The following is a 14195-nucleotide window of genomic DNA, read 5'->3' as shown; positions in this document are numbered from 1 at the left end:
CCCGCCTGCATGTGGTGTTTTCCCACTTTTAAGTGGTGTTATATTACCGCCGCAGTTGTGTGGTTCCCGCCTGCATGCGGTGTTTTCTCACTTTTAGGTGGTGTTATATTATCGTCGCAGTTGTGTGGTTTGGTGTTGTTTTCCCACTTTTAGGTGGTATTGTATTATCGCCTGTGTGCGGTGTAGCTTTCCCACAGTTGCGTGGTGTTGAGGTCCCGCGGCCGCCTGCGTACGAGTTGCATAATTGATTATATTCAGATATCTCTTGTATTTCTAATTCAAAAAAAGAATAGCTATGAATTTAAATATATATGGAGTATAATTTAATTTGTACAACAAATTCAACTTATATGAAAAATACAAATAAGTACTTGATTTTCTTTAATAACTTGTATGTATTCAACTTTAGCCCGACAAATTTTCCCATTGAACGACTACACGTACCTACTTGTTTTTAAATTGTTTTTAGACTTGTTCATTAATTAGAATATTAATTAAATCCCCACGATTTATGTTTTCGGTGTTTACTTATATTTATAAAGTTTGATCTTAATATACAAACAATAAAATTTTTGAGGATTAATTAATTAATGGATAAAAATGTGTGTGCAGGTACAGAAGAACTGAAGATGAAAAATAGAGTAAATTAGTTACTATAAAGTATTGAAACAATTTGATTTATAGATTTCTATTATTGTCAATTTGATGTACAATATTGTACCAAACAAACACGTAGCATAATTAATTCAATAGTTTGAGTTAGGTAAAACGATGAATGATATTTGCCTAACTAGGTAGGATGTGTTTTTCACATGCATATATATACAAATAAGATAACACTAAAATATTGCCCACTTATTAACAATTAGACACGTCTATTGAAAGAAGTATTAGATACCATTATTAATTAATTATTAGGCATGTTAAAAATTAATCATACGCATATTCTTTACCATCATTATTTGAAGACTATATGAAGATCCTTTAATTCATTTCGAAGGGTAATTGATATGTATATTATAGTAAGGAATAAGGGATAGTCTTTTTTTTCTCCCTAAAAAAAATGATAGTCTTTTTCCTTTGTTGTGGTTTTTTCCAATAGGTTTTCTCCGGAGAGGTTTTAATAAGGTTCAATTGCGTTCTTTTGCTTTTAAAGATTTTTTAAGTTTTTTTTTTCTTTCTTTCTTGTATAAGAATTTCATTTCACATATTATAGTAAGGGTAAATCATATTTTGTGTTCTCAACTTTTAGCATTTTTCAAAAAATCTCAAACTTTCATTTTCTATTTAAAAAGCTCTCGATGTTCAGCGATTTTAAAAAAAATATCTCACTATACAAAATGTGATGGTATGATGAGCCACATTATCAAATTCTTAAGTGGAACAACGTCGTCTTATTGGATGGGGTTGAAAAAAAGTTTCTACCTTAGAATCCTAAAAATCTAATGAGGCGACTTCTCATTCTATCGTCAGATTTTGTATAACATGGTAATTTTTAGAAAATGCTAAAAAGTGGGGGAATTTGATAGAAAATAAAATTAGTTGGGAATACAAAATATGTTAAAGTACTCTTTTGTTCATTAGTGTTTTGTTTTCTATTTTATGGTTTTTAATCGATAGTTCATTTTAAGATTAGGTCATTCAATTACTTATTTGATAAAAATAACATGTACGACTTGGTAATTACTAATCCCGGTTATTATTTTTGTATATCATAAAATTCCTTGTATTATTATTATTAAGAAATTTAACAAGAAAATAATGTAACAGAAAATAGCAAATAATAGCGTCTCTAAAAGTGACAAAAGCATTGTAGCTTCTACGAAGTTTCCTCTTTTTTTTTTCGTTTATCTCTTTTGTTTTTTTGGTGATCTTCCTGACACTGACAATCGTAAAATGTTACGCTACGAAATGCTGTCGACTTAATAATCTCATTTTCAATTTTAGTTTTTTGAAAAAAATAAATTGAACTGTTTGATTCATTTTATTTGGAGAATTGATTTATCTCCACAACACAGATAATTTAAGTATTAATATATCGATCATAACTATCTCGTCATAACACAAAATAAGTTTGAGAAATCTAGGGTTTCTTGTCTATGTTATTCTGATGTTTTCCCTAATCGAGTGAGGATCTTAATTCATTTGGAATCAAATAGTAATAATAATAATGAACCTGAACGATTATTTAATACACTTAATAAACTTCAATCGAGTGTTTATTAAGTAACAACTTTCATGCAATTTTTGTTAGATGAATGTTGAGAGTGAGAACAAATTTACAAAAAATTAAAATAAAATAATTAATGAGTGATAAAAATAATACTATACTATAAATTCCTGAGATTTTAATTGATGATGAAGACGTTTTCCAACCAATACATCGGGGGTTCGAGTCACCTAAAAAATGAGTGTGTGAGTGTGTTTTTTCTTTCTTTGAATGTAATAAAATTTTAAAAAGTACTATAAATTCCTCCACCATTGGTTTCGAATGACACCTATCCCATTGGTAAGTGGTGGTTATCCCAAATCATTATTTTACAGCATAACGTGCTTCGCAAATTTTCAAGAACACTATGAATTATTTAATCTAGAGATTTTCTCCAACTCCAACGTATCAAAATCTATATAAAATTATTATTTATATATTCATATATAGCTATTATATATGATGTACATACATATAAATTTCTAGGGTACATCATATGAATTTAAAAAAAAAAAAAATATTTAGTAAAAACATATTAAGGTTCGAATCTTATCTACGTTTCTATGCCCCAAACATTTTTTCTATATATATTGAATATATTTAGCTTAAATCTACATAGCCCAGTCCTGTCTTCAAAAATGATAAAAGTTCTTGAACATGCATATAGTTTATTTTTATAGAATATGCATTATTTTTTAAAATTATGCATAGATGTAGCTCTTTATATGAATTTAATGTATCGAATCAATAAAAAGAGTACAACTATTTATTATATTATGTGACAGATTTTTAATCTTAAGTCCATTAAAATTCTTGTTAGTCACAAAAACAAATTGTACTGACTGTCCAAAAAATTTTGACCCGAGGGCTACCGCCCTCGAACCTCCGTGCGATACCTTCAAATTCAGCCCCCTTTATCGACAAATTCTAGATCCGCTTCTGTCGCTACATAGGCTCAGACCCTATATATAAACTATATATAGGGTTTGAGCCTATATAGCGACCTATTTTGTGTCATTAATTTACCTCGTCTTTGTGTGGTTAATTTGCGAAGTCCCCTTTATCGACAAATTCTAGATCCGTCCCGAACATTTCTATAGGGTAAGAGCCTATGTACCGACCTATATCTTTGTGTGGTTTGCGAACTAGTATGAGAGCGGGGAGTTTATCCAAACACATACCAAAAACTATTGGATGTAGTTTCTGATGACAACGAAAAACTATTTTAAAAATTAATAGAGTTTAAGTAGATGACATTTAATGATTCATTACAAAATGATACCACCATTCAACATCATCATAATTGATAAATTGTACAATGACACCATGTGATTTGTTCTGGTGTCAACCACATGAGCAAACGGCTCACTCTAGCTAGCTAATTAGACAGAGACTTGTTAGCAAATTTCCCAACTTACATTCACAATTTTTTTTTTATCTCTACACATTTTTTTTTTCTGTATATATAGATATATTATGTAGTGTTTTCTAGGGAATCTATATGCTACATGTGTGGTCAGTTTAGATGACCCGTAATTACCATTTACATATATATGTGTGTATGGAGAGGAGTGGGCTACTGTGAGAGCACCTCTTAAAATAAGAAATAAGAGCAATTTTTAATGTATGAATTTTATGTATAACACGTATGAATTCGCTGTATAAAGGTATGAATTGTGAAAATAAATTTTTGCTACCTTTGGGATTAATTCGAACTCAGAACCATAAATCCATCCAACAAGATTACACATCAACCGTAGATCTTGATGATCTATGGGCTGAAAATGATTCTTATTTTATATCTTAAGAAATGCTCTTATTTTAGCCCTTCCCTGTATGGAGAAAAGTTAAACAGGGAATGCTAAATATTTAGATAATAGAGAATCGTGAAACAAAAACGAACATATGTATAAATTTGATGAACAAATCAATGTACCGCATGAACAGTAATTTGCCCCAGGTTTGACGAGTTTTTATCTTTTTTTACCAAATACGTCTGTTCGTTACTTATTTTGATCTGTTCGTAAAATGTATAGATTTGTTCAAAATGAAATATATAATAATTCTCTGTTTAACTTGATCGTGTATGTATGTATCTTAAATTATTTTACTTTATATATATATCTATCTATCATTTTTTGATACAAAGGAAAAAGAAGAAAGAAAGAAAGAAAGAAAATATATGTATCAACTTGAGTCGTGTCCATCTCAATTTCTACTCATTATATATGTGTTCTCTTTTCTGCATTAGGCGGCTGACCTAATTATATACGGCTCGAAAAAGCAACTTTAAAGAGAAAATAAATCGTGATTAATTGTAATAATATAAGGTTTTTTGGGGGGAGTTAGGTGAAGAGTGACGGTGATGATTAGGATTGACAGAGCTACTCGCAAGCTATTCGAAATTCGATTCGGAAAAAGTTCATGCGTAGCTCGATTCGATAGTAAATGAGCTCGAGCCAGCACTCGGCTCGTTGAGCTCGCGAACACGTTCGAATTCGATTGTTCGTGAACATATTTGTGAGCATGTTCACGAGCCTTTAGTAGAGCTTTCTATCGAATTAGTGCATGAGCTTTAAATAAATCGAGCTCGAGCAACATATTAAATAAGAAACTTTTATTAAATTTTTAACGAGTTCAAGCTTGAACATTATATATACGAACATCTAATTAATGAGTCGAGCTCAAGCAATTCGACATTATCAAGCATCGTCCAAACCGAGCTCGAACCGAGCTTAAACTCGGTAAATGAGTGACTAGCCGAGATCGATCAACATGATAGAAGCTCGAATCAAGCTCGAATCGTGCTCGAACTCGAATATTTAAACAAGTTGAATTCGAACTTGTTAGTATTCGACTCGACTCATTTACCGTCATAGTGACGATTGAACCCAATTTCTCTACTAACTAAGAAAGTCTTCGTCGTTGGAATGTTTTCGAATAAATTTTTAGTTTAGATGTTACTTCTATTATTTTTGTAATTTTGAGTCAACATATAAGTATGAAGTTTTTGGTCTTTTTAATTATATATGGACTCATAGTATTGTGATGGCAACCCTAATTGAACTCCGAGCTAAAGGGGCCATTATTGGACTATAAAGTTTAGAAAATCAAATTACATACTCAAAAATAAGAATCTTAAATTAAAATATGATGTTTGCAGTGTGCATATATGTTAGTCTAGAGATAGAATTTGAAGCAAAATATCTTAAGTTCGAATTTATTATCACACGATGTCATATCAAACTTTAAAATTTACTTATCCAACAAAAAGAAAGTATATGGCATTTTAGCTTTTGTTAATAAAGTTATACTTCACTTCAAAAGTTAAGTAATGTAAATTTAAGTTCTAAATTTTCAAACAATCTAAATTCAAAGTGCAGTGCCAGTTAAATTTAATGAAATTCACATTGTTGTAAGTTCCATCATATGTTTAAATCTAAGTTCCAAATTTTTATAAAACGATCAATTTATAGATTAAACTCAATTTTAAGCTAGTATTAATACAAGAAAAAAAATGAATGCTAAAGCTTAAATTAAACTTGAAATTACTAAGCTTTCATTATGTTATAGTAATTCATAATTATGAAAGTATAAAAATATAATAACAACTCTTCAGTGGTTTCTTAAAAAAAAATAAACAACTCTTCAGATTTCAAAAGCACGGCAACTTTAAAATTCAACGAAGAGGCGCATTTGAATTTCTGATTTTTATAAATAAAAAAGAGAAACAATCTCGAATTTTGCCAATATGTATCTAATTAAATACCTTATTGGGCTTTTGTAGTTTTAGATGTCACAAAAGCTTGGAAACTGAATGGGCTAGAAACTAGAATTCCTCCTAGAAGTGGGAAGCATTAATTGTTTTTTCAGTATTTAAAAATAAAAAAATTACCTTTCCCAAAAAAAAAATACTAAATTGAGTAACATTAAACACAGCCCTCAATTTTTTCTCTATAACCATTTATGTTTAAAAATTAAATAAAAATAATTATGATTGTACTATTTTATCCTTATAACTCCATTTTAAATTTCTATTAAATCAATAAATTTATCAAAATCAATATGAAAGAAAAATAAATAGTTAATGATATTAACCTAATTTTTTACAATAAAGGATACCCCTTGTCCCAAATACTTGGTCCACTCTACCTTGTCAAGTGAAATAAAAGTTATTTTTGAAAACTAAATTATTCAATCAAGACTCACAATAATTTAATGTAAATTAAATTTCAAAACCACCAGACATATTTGTAATTGGCCACAAAAGATAATAATAAAACTGTATAAATCGAAAAATCCCAAAATGAATATTAAATAGACTAAATATTTGAGATGGGTCAAGTACAACCTATCTATTTAATTATTTCTAGAAATATCGACTGTGATAAGTGATAAATAATCTTGTAACCCACGCCCATAATGGATATGAAATTAATTCATAGATGGCCATGGCCTCATCTTGTCGACCATTAATTGAAAACTTTCACAGATTTAACCATGAAAATTTGTCTCACTTATTCAGCTTTGATTCTTCAAGATTCAACCGAATGTATAATTATTTTCATTAAAGCATTTAACAACCCCCAGCTCAATTATATACTTCAGCAATAAATTAAATTTTGTGTGTGTCATCATATGCCACTACGTATTAATTCAGATAAAATAATGTATATACTTTAACTTTGAATTTATTAAATGACTTGTGTTATTAATCAATAAAAGTGAAATTATTCGTCAATATTTTGTATGCTTTAGTTTTATTTTGAAATTATATTAATCAATAAAAGTAAAATTAAATGATAAAAAAGATTATATACTCTAATTGAATGAAATAAACCTTTGTTAATAAAAACATAATTAAATGAAAGCATATAAATTTGAAATTAAAGAAAAAAACATGAAAGGAAATAAAAAATGAAGACATGAAAGTGGAATATACAAAGTGTGATCATCAAATGTGGTACACTATCCTCCCATTAAATTAATTAATTCTCTATTCGTTTTTGGATTATAGTTCAATTTTTTAATTTGTCAAAACTGAAAATGATATGTAGAGCAATAATATGGATATGAAATAGAATAATTATATACATTTTTAAAGAATTTAATCAGTGTGAAAAATAAAAGATAACTATTTAAATGCTACATAAAATGACTATTTTCCTTCATCAATAAAACCCCTCATAAAAATTTCACCAAATTATTTAAACACCCAAGTAAAAATGAAAAACACAATAGTAGTAGTAGCCATAGAAATACTCCCAACTCCTCATTCAAACATATCTCTGATAATTACACAAGGACAACACAAAACAACAAACATGATAATAATTTAAATCCAAACCAAAATAGTCCCACCAAACTTAACCTAATAGTCTAAGACAATCAAATCAAACCCACAAAAGATCCAGCTGCAAAATGGGGCCCCATACATATATTAATTGATTGATTATGGGCACTTGCTCATATTTCCATGGGTAGTCATATTTGTGTAACATGTTCCACACACTTCTCTATTGCCAAAGGTCCCCGGTGGCACACATTTGCACCTAGCACAACAAGTTCCACATGCCCTCAAGCATCTATTTGGCCTTGAGTGGAGGCTGCACCGGTTCTTGCATAGCCCGCCGCAGTCGACCGCCCCGTGGCTAGGCTTTGGGGCTGGAGCCGGGGCGAGGGCGACACCTCGGGGTATCAGTCGAGCCTTTAAATACTTCGAGACGTCTAGCACTGTAATTCAAGTATCGTGACAATAATTCAGAGTCATTGGCATTTGGCAAGTATCGACAATGAATATGATTTTTTTTATGCAGTTGTGTTTAATAAAATTGATATGTCTAGCTATGATACAATTATTTTGATACAAATTATACATACAATATAAATAAGGGGTTATGGCAAAAAAAAAAAAAAAAAACGAATTTTGATGAAAATTGTAATTTTCACCTGAATTTGACTTCCGACGAAATTAGTGCTTAGTCTATCGATCGGAAGTTCATACGGATGTCTAAGAAGGCAAAACCTAATATGTACTTAATTGTTAAACCTGATAAGTTTCTTCCACTGGACATTGATCAGTATTATGCTTTTGAATATGATGAATAAACTCTAAATTCGACAAAAGTCAAACTCAGGTGAAAATTGCAATTAAAATATAAGTTCATGTATTTTTTGGTTTAATTGAAAATTAAGTGAAAAAATTGCAATTTTTATAAAAGTTCGTATCTTTTTTCGCCATAAACCCTATAAGTAAAAATAAAAGAATTATTACAAGGTGGAAGATTTTTTACATCGTCTTAATTGAGAATCTAACTATTCTTAAATTTTACTAAGATAATAATTTGAAATTTCATGCTAATATGTAGGTGTCACAATAATGAGCTGGACAATATTAATGTTTCAATTGGCACAGTTCGAAATCAAGCATAATACACAGAAAGAGTAATCAACAAATTTAATGCATTGCTAGCTAGCTAGATTCATACACATTAATTAAAGCCATAAAAAATTGTACTACTAAGTTAATGATTAATTCTAAAAAAATGACACTATAAAAAAATATATAATTAAAGAAATTAAAAAGCCGCAGATACATAAATAGCCTGACTACTGTATCATCTTTTGCTGTATTTTCCAGTTGATGTTTCTTCTTATATACGCAATATATCATCATTGTACATAAATAATTAAGCCAAAAAAGTAAATACAAAATTGAAATATCATAAAAATAGAAGACTTTTTGTAAAATAAGATCAAAATAAGTAATCAACTTACCCGCATGCATTAGTTTCCTGTCACCTCTGCTCAAAACCTGAAGAGAAAATAAACCAAATATCAAAATGGAAAAATGGAGAGACAATTAATTATTCAGATCTATACATATATGCCATATTTAGTCCACGACAGAAAAATATTATTTTTAAATAAAAAGAGGAAAAATGAAAGAAAAAAATAAAACTACGTGTAACGCTTGGCTAGCATGGCTGGATTCTTCATTCTTCTTTGAATCAGATGAAACCTGCATGAAAAAATATAAAAATAAAAACTTAGCAATATTATTAAACTCGTATATAGGTGTTTTTTTTTTTTGCAACAATCTAATTTTTAAAATGTAAGGAAAAATAAGGAATAATATTAAAAAATTAAAAATATTTTACCTGAGAAAGCAAGAAGAGAGAGAAAGCAAGTGCAAAAAGCAATTTAGAAGCCATGAGTATTTTTTGCAAGTGAAAAAGTGTTTAGTGGTGTGAAGTCCAGCCAGCTCTTGGTAGTGAATTTATAGAGTAATTTGCTTCATGTTGACATTGATGCCCCTGTCCCAGAATTTAATGCCAACAAATATATGCATATCTAGATATTTGGAAGATAGTTTTAATATATAGATGGCATCTGGCATAATATTAATTATTTAATTTAAATTCTCACTGCATATCTACAGCTATATATATATATATATCGTACTTTCTGTAATAAATACTATGAAAGAAAAACAGTGCATTGACCTTTTGAAAGGGGTGGAGTTGTAGATAATAGTATGTCCAATTATTTAATGAAGGAAAAAACTATTTAATTTTTTAAACTCAACTCTCAATGTTTACTGTTTTCATAGAAAAAATCCAGCATTAATTTAATGTAAGAGGAACTTTAAAAATATTCAAATTGAGATAGCAAAAATAAAAGAGTGATGCTAAAGAGCTACATTGTGGCCATCCACAAGTTAGTTAAATAAAAAAATAATTATTTAATTTATTTTAAAAATAAAAATAAGATTTTTGTTATTTTATTTATTGTTTATATTATAGTTATTTTTTTGTAACTTTTTTATTTTTATTAAAATTTAGAATAAAAATACAAAAAAAAATAAAAATAAGTATTCCAAGATAGATAATTTAGTAAAATAATTAAATCCCATTTTTACTAAAAAAATAAATTAAATAAATTTAAAAAAATAATTTAAACTATTTTGTAGGGGACTATAATGTGACTGCATAAATTTATTGAATATAAAAATTATTCACTGACAAAATAATAATAATAAGTTGTTGGGGTCCGAAACCAAGAAAAATATGAGGCGTCTACTTCTTTTTATTTATCTTTTTTGTTTCGGTATATGGTTTGTTGGCTTGCTTCTTACACTACATAATTTACAATTTTTCGAGTTTTCATTTTTAATGAGCACCACAAAAAGCTAATCATAATTGGACCCCAAAACTAAAAAAATTATGATTTGTGTTTTGTGGTGTTCATTCAAAATGAAAACTCGAAGCAGTTATTTCCAATGCAGCGGATAATAAAAATGAGAAATTGGATTTCTCAATAGTGAACCTTCACATAGTAATTTTGATGAATATCTCATGCCATGAAAAAGTCTCTTAAATATAAAAAGTAAGAATATATAAATTAAAAGGTGTGAAAATAATCACACGCAGACGAAACCACTAACCACATAAAAGTAAAAAAAAAACGAAAATTACAAGTAAAAGTATATTCCACCCACATAAAGGCTGAATGGGGGAAGGGGGGCTGTCGTGTAAGAAGGGGAAGGGTGGGTGGTGGCCGAAGGTTTTGGCTGGGGGAGGATCCTCTGTTGGGGACTGGTTTTATGGGTCTCTTTCTCGTCGGGTGGGAAACGGTAAGGACACTCGGTTCTGGGCTGACTGGTGGGTGGGAGATAAACCTCTCCGCTTCGTCTTCCCTAGACTTTTTCGTCTCTGTGTTGATCCCTTTGTGTCCATTGAAAAGTCGGGTTTGTGGGTCAATGGGAGTTGGTCGTGGTCTTTTTCGTGGAGAAGGGACTTGTTCGAATGGGAAAAAACTTTGGTCACCAATTTGCTCACGATTATTTCTACTGTTGTTCCCAGTACAGGTAATTGCGACGTGCGGAGATGGAAAGAGACGAAGGATGGGCAGTTCACGACAAAATCAGCATACCGTTCTATTGCTTCAAGGCGAGGCGATTCCCAATCTGATTCCTTTTCAAACAAGGCGCTGCTTAAGATCTGGGAAGCTCCGACACCACACAAGGTTAAATTGACAGCCTGGAGATGTTTGCGAAATAGATTACCAACCTGCCATAACCTTCTCAAGAGACACGTCGACATTCCGGTCGAAGAAGCAAGCTGCAATGCATGTATTTTGAGAGATGAGACCTCGGATCACCTCTTTCTCTCATGTGCAAAAACTGAGCAAATTTGGGATGATATCCAACGATGGATCGGCTTCACTACGGCTAGACCAAGAGGCGTGGCACACCATTTCATTTCTTTCTGTCATCAAGGTAAAGGTAAGAGAAGCCGCAAAATCCTTAAAGCTTTGTGGATGTGTGTTATTTGGCTCATCTGGAAAAAAAGAAACGAGAGCAGATTCGAAGATAAATTTTGGGACGTCAAAAACCTTGTTCTGGAAGCTAAAGTCAGATTATGGAGCTGGCTTTCATCGTTTAAAGTGTAGATGGGTTTTGCCTCGAGCTCTGGTGTTCTCCGGATTTCTCTCTGGCCTCCTGCTTATCTGCTTAGTTTTTGTTCGATTGTTTTCGGCCCATACTGTTCTGGCGTGACATGGTTTGGGGCTCTGCTCTTGTCCCTGTTCCGACCAGTTTTCTCATGAGCCTTGGAGCAGTGATTCGACTCTTGCTGTGATTTTGTTGTGTCTTGGGGTTTGGATGTCGTCATTCATCTCTCCGTCTGACTTTGGTTCTCTTTATTTTTTCTCTTTGCTTGTTTTGGGGTGGCTGCTGGATTCAGTCCGTGCTCCCCTTTTCTGTTTCCTGCTCTCTTGTTCCTCTTCTTCTCCTTGTGGTACCTCTGGTGCCATTTTGATTTAATGCAACTCCTTTTTTCCGATAAAAAAAAAATATTCCACTCACATAAAAGTGGAAAAACGAAAACTACAAGTAAAAATATGGAGTACAAATTAAAAGGTGCGGAATGAAAACTACAAGTAAGAATATAGTATAAATTAAAAGGTGCGAAATTAGTTGCACGTAGACGAAACTACTATCACAAAAGAGAGTTTTTTAGTGGCCCAACTTTGTCAGTTCAGTCTCTTTGACTAATTTAAAGAAATTTGATAACTACTACAAAATCTATTCTTTAATAGCAACACAACACACCCGAGTAGGGTTGTAAACGAATCGAATATTTTTGCTCGATTCGAGATTCGATTCGAAATTGTGTTATTCGTATTCGAAATTATTCGATTTGTATTCGATAACAAATATTTGATTCGATTAGTATTCAAATACTTATATGAAATTATGATATTCGATTCGATTCGATATTCACATAGATGCATGATTAAATATTTAAATATTATATATATGTATATATGTGTGCGTGTGGAGAGGCTAAAATAAATTATGAACTAATTTCACCATTTGATTGTAAATTTTATGGTGGATTCATCACTTTATTGGATGAATTTAATTTTATATTCATCAATATCTAATTATATATATAAGAATTATAATATTATATAATAATTGACAATTTTAAAAAGAGAAAATGCAAAGAATTATAATATACATGCATTAAAGTAATTCTCCATAATTTAAAAAGTAAAACTTTACAATTTATAAAATCAAAATTTTAAATTGAAGTCATTCTTCCATCACAAGTCGCGCTTCGTCATTGTGATTGTAAACTAATCAAATAATTCGTATTCGATTCGATATTCGAATTTTGATATTCGTATTCGATAAATATTCGATTCGAAATATAAATATTCGACTCGATTCGATTCGGTTAGTATTTAAATACGAATACGAAATTATGATATTCGACTCGATTCGATTTGTTTACGACCCTACACCCGAGTCATACTTCAACATCTAACTTTTAAGAATTTGTTTCACATTTTCAATTTCCTATTCTTATTCAAAAATAAAATAAAATAAAAATAAAATCAAAGACATAAATGCAACTCAGGTACGTACGTACAATTTTGGGTATTAGGCCTAGGAAAAACTAGAGCAATTTTATTTACCATCTACAGTACTATTAATTAATTATATTAATTGGTGACTATTAATATACCCGGTATCATTTAATGCCGAACACAGTTGGGATATTTACTTTTCTTACAGGAGATCTATTATTTGCCCAAAATTTAATTAAACATAATTATTTATAGTATATATTTATATGTTTTTTTCCTTTCTGTCGCAGAAGTTGGGTTTTAGTCAACTTTAAATCTAGATACTACTTAAATGATAAAGAATGATTATTACTGTATTACTAGTAAGAGAGCCCATTAAATGCTAATTTCTACATTTGAATAGAGTGTGACCAAATAGTTGTGTTGTGTTGCCCAAATCCGATTTGATTTTATCATATACTCCCTCCGTCTCATAAAGCTTAATCATTTTTTCTTTCGATGCAAATTTTAAAGAATTAATTAATATTTAGTATGTTAAATATAGTAGGTAAAAAAAAAATTATCAAATAAAAAAGTGATCAAATTATATGAAAAAATCCGAAAAAGGAATACTGATAAGTTTCACGAGGACAAAGAGAATATATCTTATATATTAAAAAGAAAAAGAATTCATAAATACATACACAGAAACAAAATATACTTGTGATGCCAATATTTTTACCCAAATTTGCAGAAGTAATTTTTCTAAAAATTAAATAATACCGAAATGCATTGTAATTCACTTCAAATATTCATTTTCCAGCCCACTATTATTATCTATTATAAAGTTTATCAGAAATGATTGATCTACTAGTAACAGGAAATTGTAGGGGCGGGAGGTGACATAAAGATAAAATATCAGCCAACTTTATAAAAGACCAGCTGGATTTTTAAATATCATGTACATCAAAACCAATAAAATCAGCTTTATTTACTGATTTTTTTTAATTAAAAAAAAAAACCTATTTACTTGAATAGTTATCCGAACTATGACAGAGAATTCTAATCAATCAAAATTTGGATAAACCATACCCTTCCAATTCATAAGAGCATTCACAGTGGAGGGCGT

At 30.2% G+C, this 14195-nt stretch overlaps 1 protein-coding gene across 1 annotated transcript; it reads right to left on the bottom strand.

The window, feature by feature from the left end:
- Nucleotides 1-7456: 7456 nt before the first annotated feature.
- LOC130999299 (gibberellin-regulated protein 14-like) lies at nucleotides 7457-9633 on the bottom strand. The gene is made up of 4 exons (XM_057924807.1): nucleotides 9370-9633; nucleotides 9174-9230; nucleotides 8987-9023; nucleotides 7457-7942 (listed from the first exon to the last, which is right to left on the bottom strand). Exons 1-4 carry the CDS (start codon nucleotides 9421-9423, stop codon nucleotides 7662-7664), a joined length of 429 nt encoding a protein of 142 aa, XP_057780790.1. The 5' UTR covers nucleotides 9424-9633; the 3' UTR covers nucleotides 7457-7661.
- Nucleotides 9634-14195: the final 4562 nt, after the last annotated feature.

This window comes from Salvia miltiorrhiza, chromosome 8 (genome assembly GCF_028751815.1).
Source record: "Salvia miltiorrhiza cultivar Shanhuang (shh) chromosome 8, IMPLAD_Smil_shh, whole genome shotgun sequence".
Taxonomy (NCBI): domain Eukaryota; kingdom Viridiplantae; phylum Streptophyta; class Magnoliopsida; order Lamiales; family Lamiaceae; genus Salvia; species Salvia miltiorrhiza.
The sequence above is the reverse complement of the archived record's forward strand: the minus strand, read 5'-3'. Positions and strand labels throughout refer to the sequence as shown.

What these genes read in the sequence shown, in the direction of transcription:
- LOC130999299 (XM_057924807.1), bottom strand. Translation starts at nt 9,423, where the DNA reads ATGGCTTCTAAATTGCTTTTTGCACTTGCTTTCTCTCTCTTCTTGCTT. An exon ending in CTCTCTTCTTGCTTTCTCAG is followed by an intron (nt 9,231 to 9,369) that starts GTAAAATATTTT and finishes TTTTTCATGCAG; the next exon opens with GTTTCATCTGATTCAAAGAA. An exon ending in CAGGAAACTAATGCATGCGG is followed by an intron (nt 7,943 to 8,986) that starts GTAAGTTGATTA and finishes CTTGAATTACAG; the next exon opens with TGCTAGACGTCTCGAAGTAT.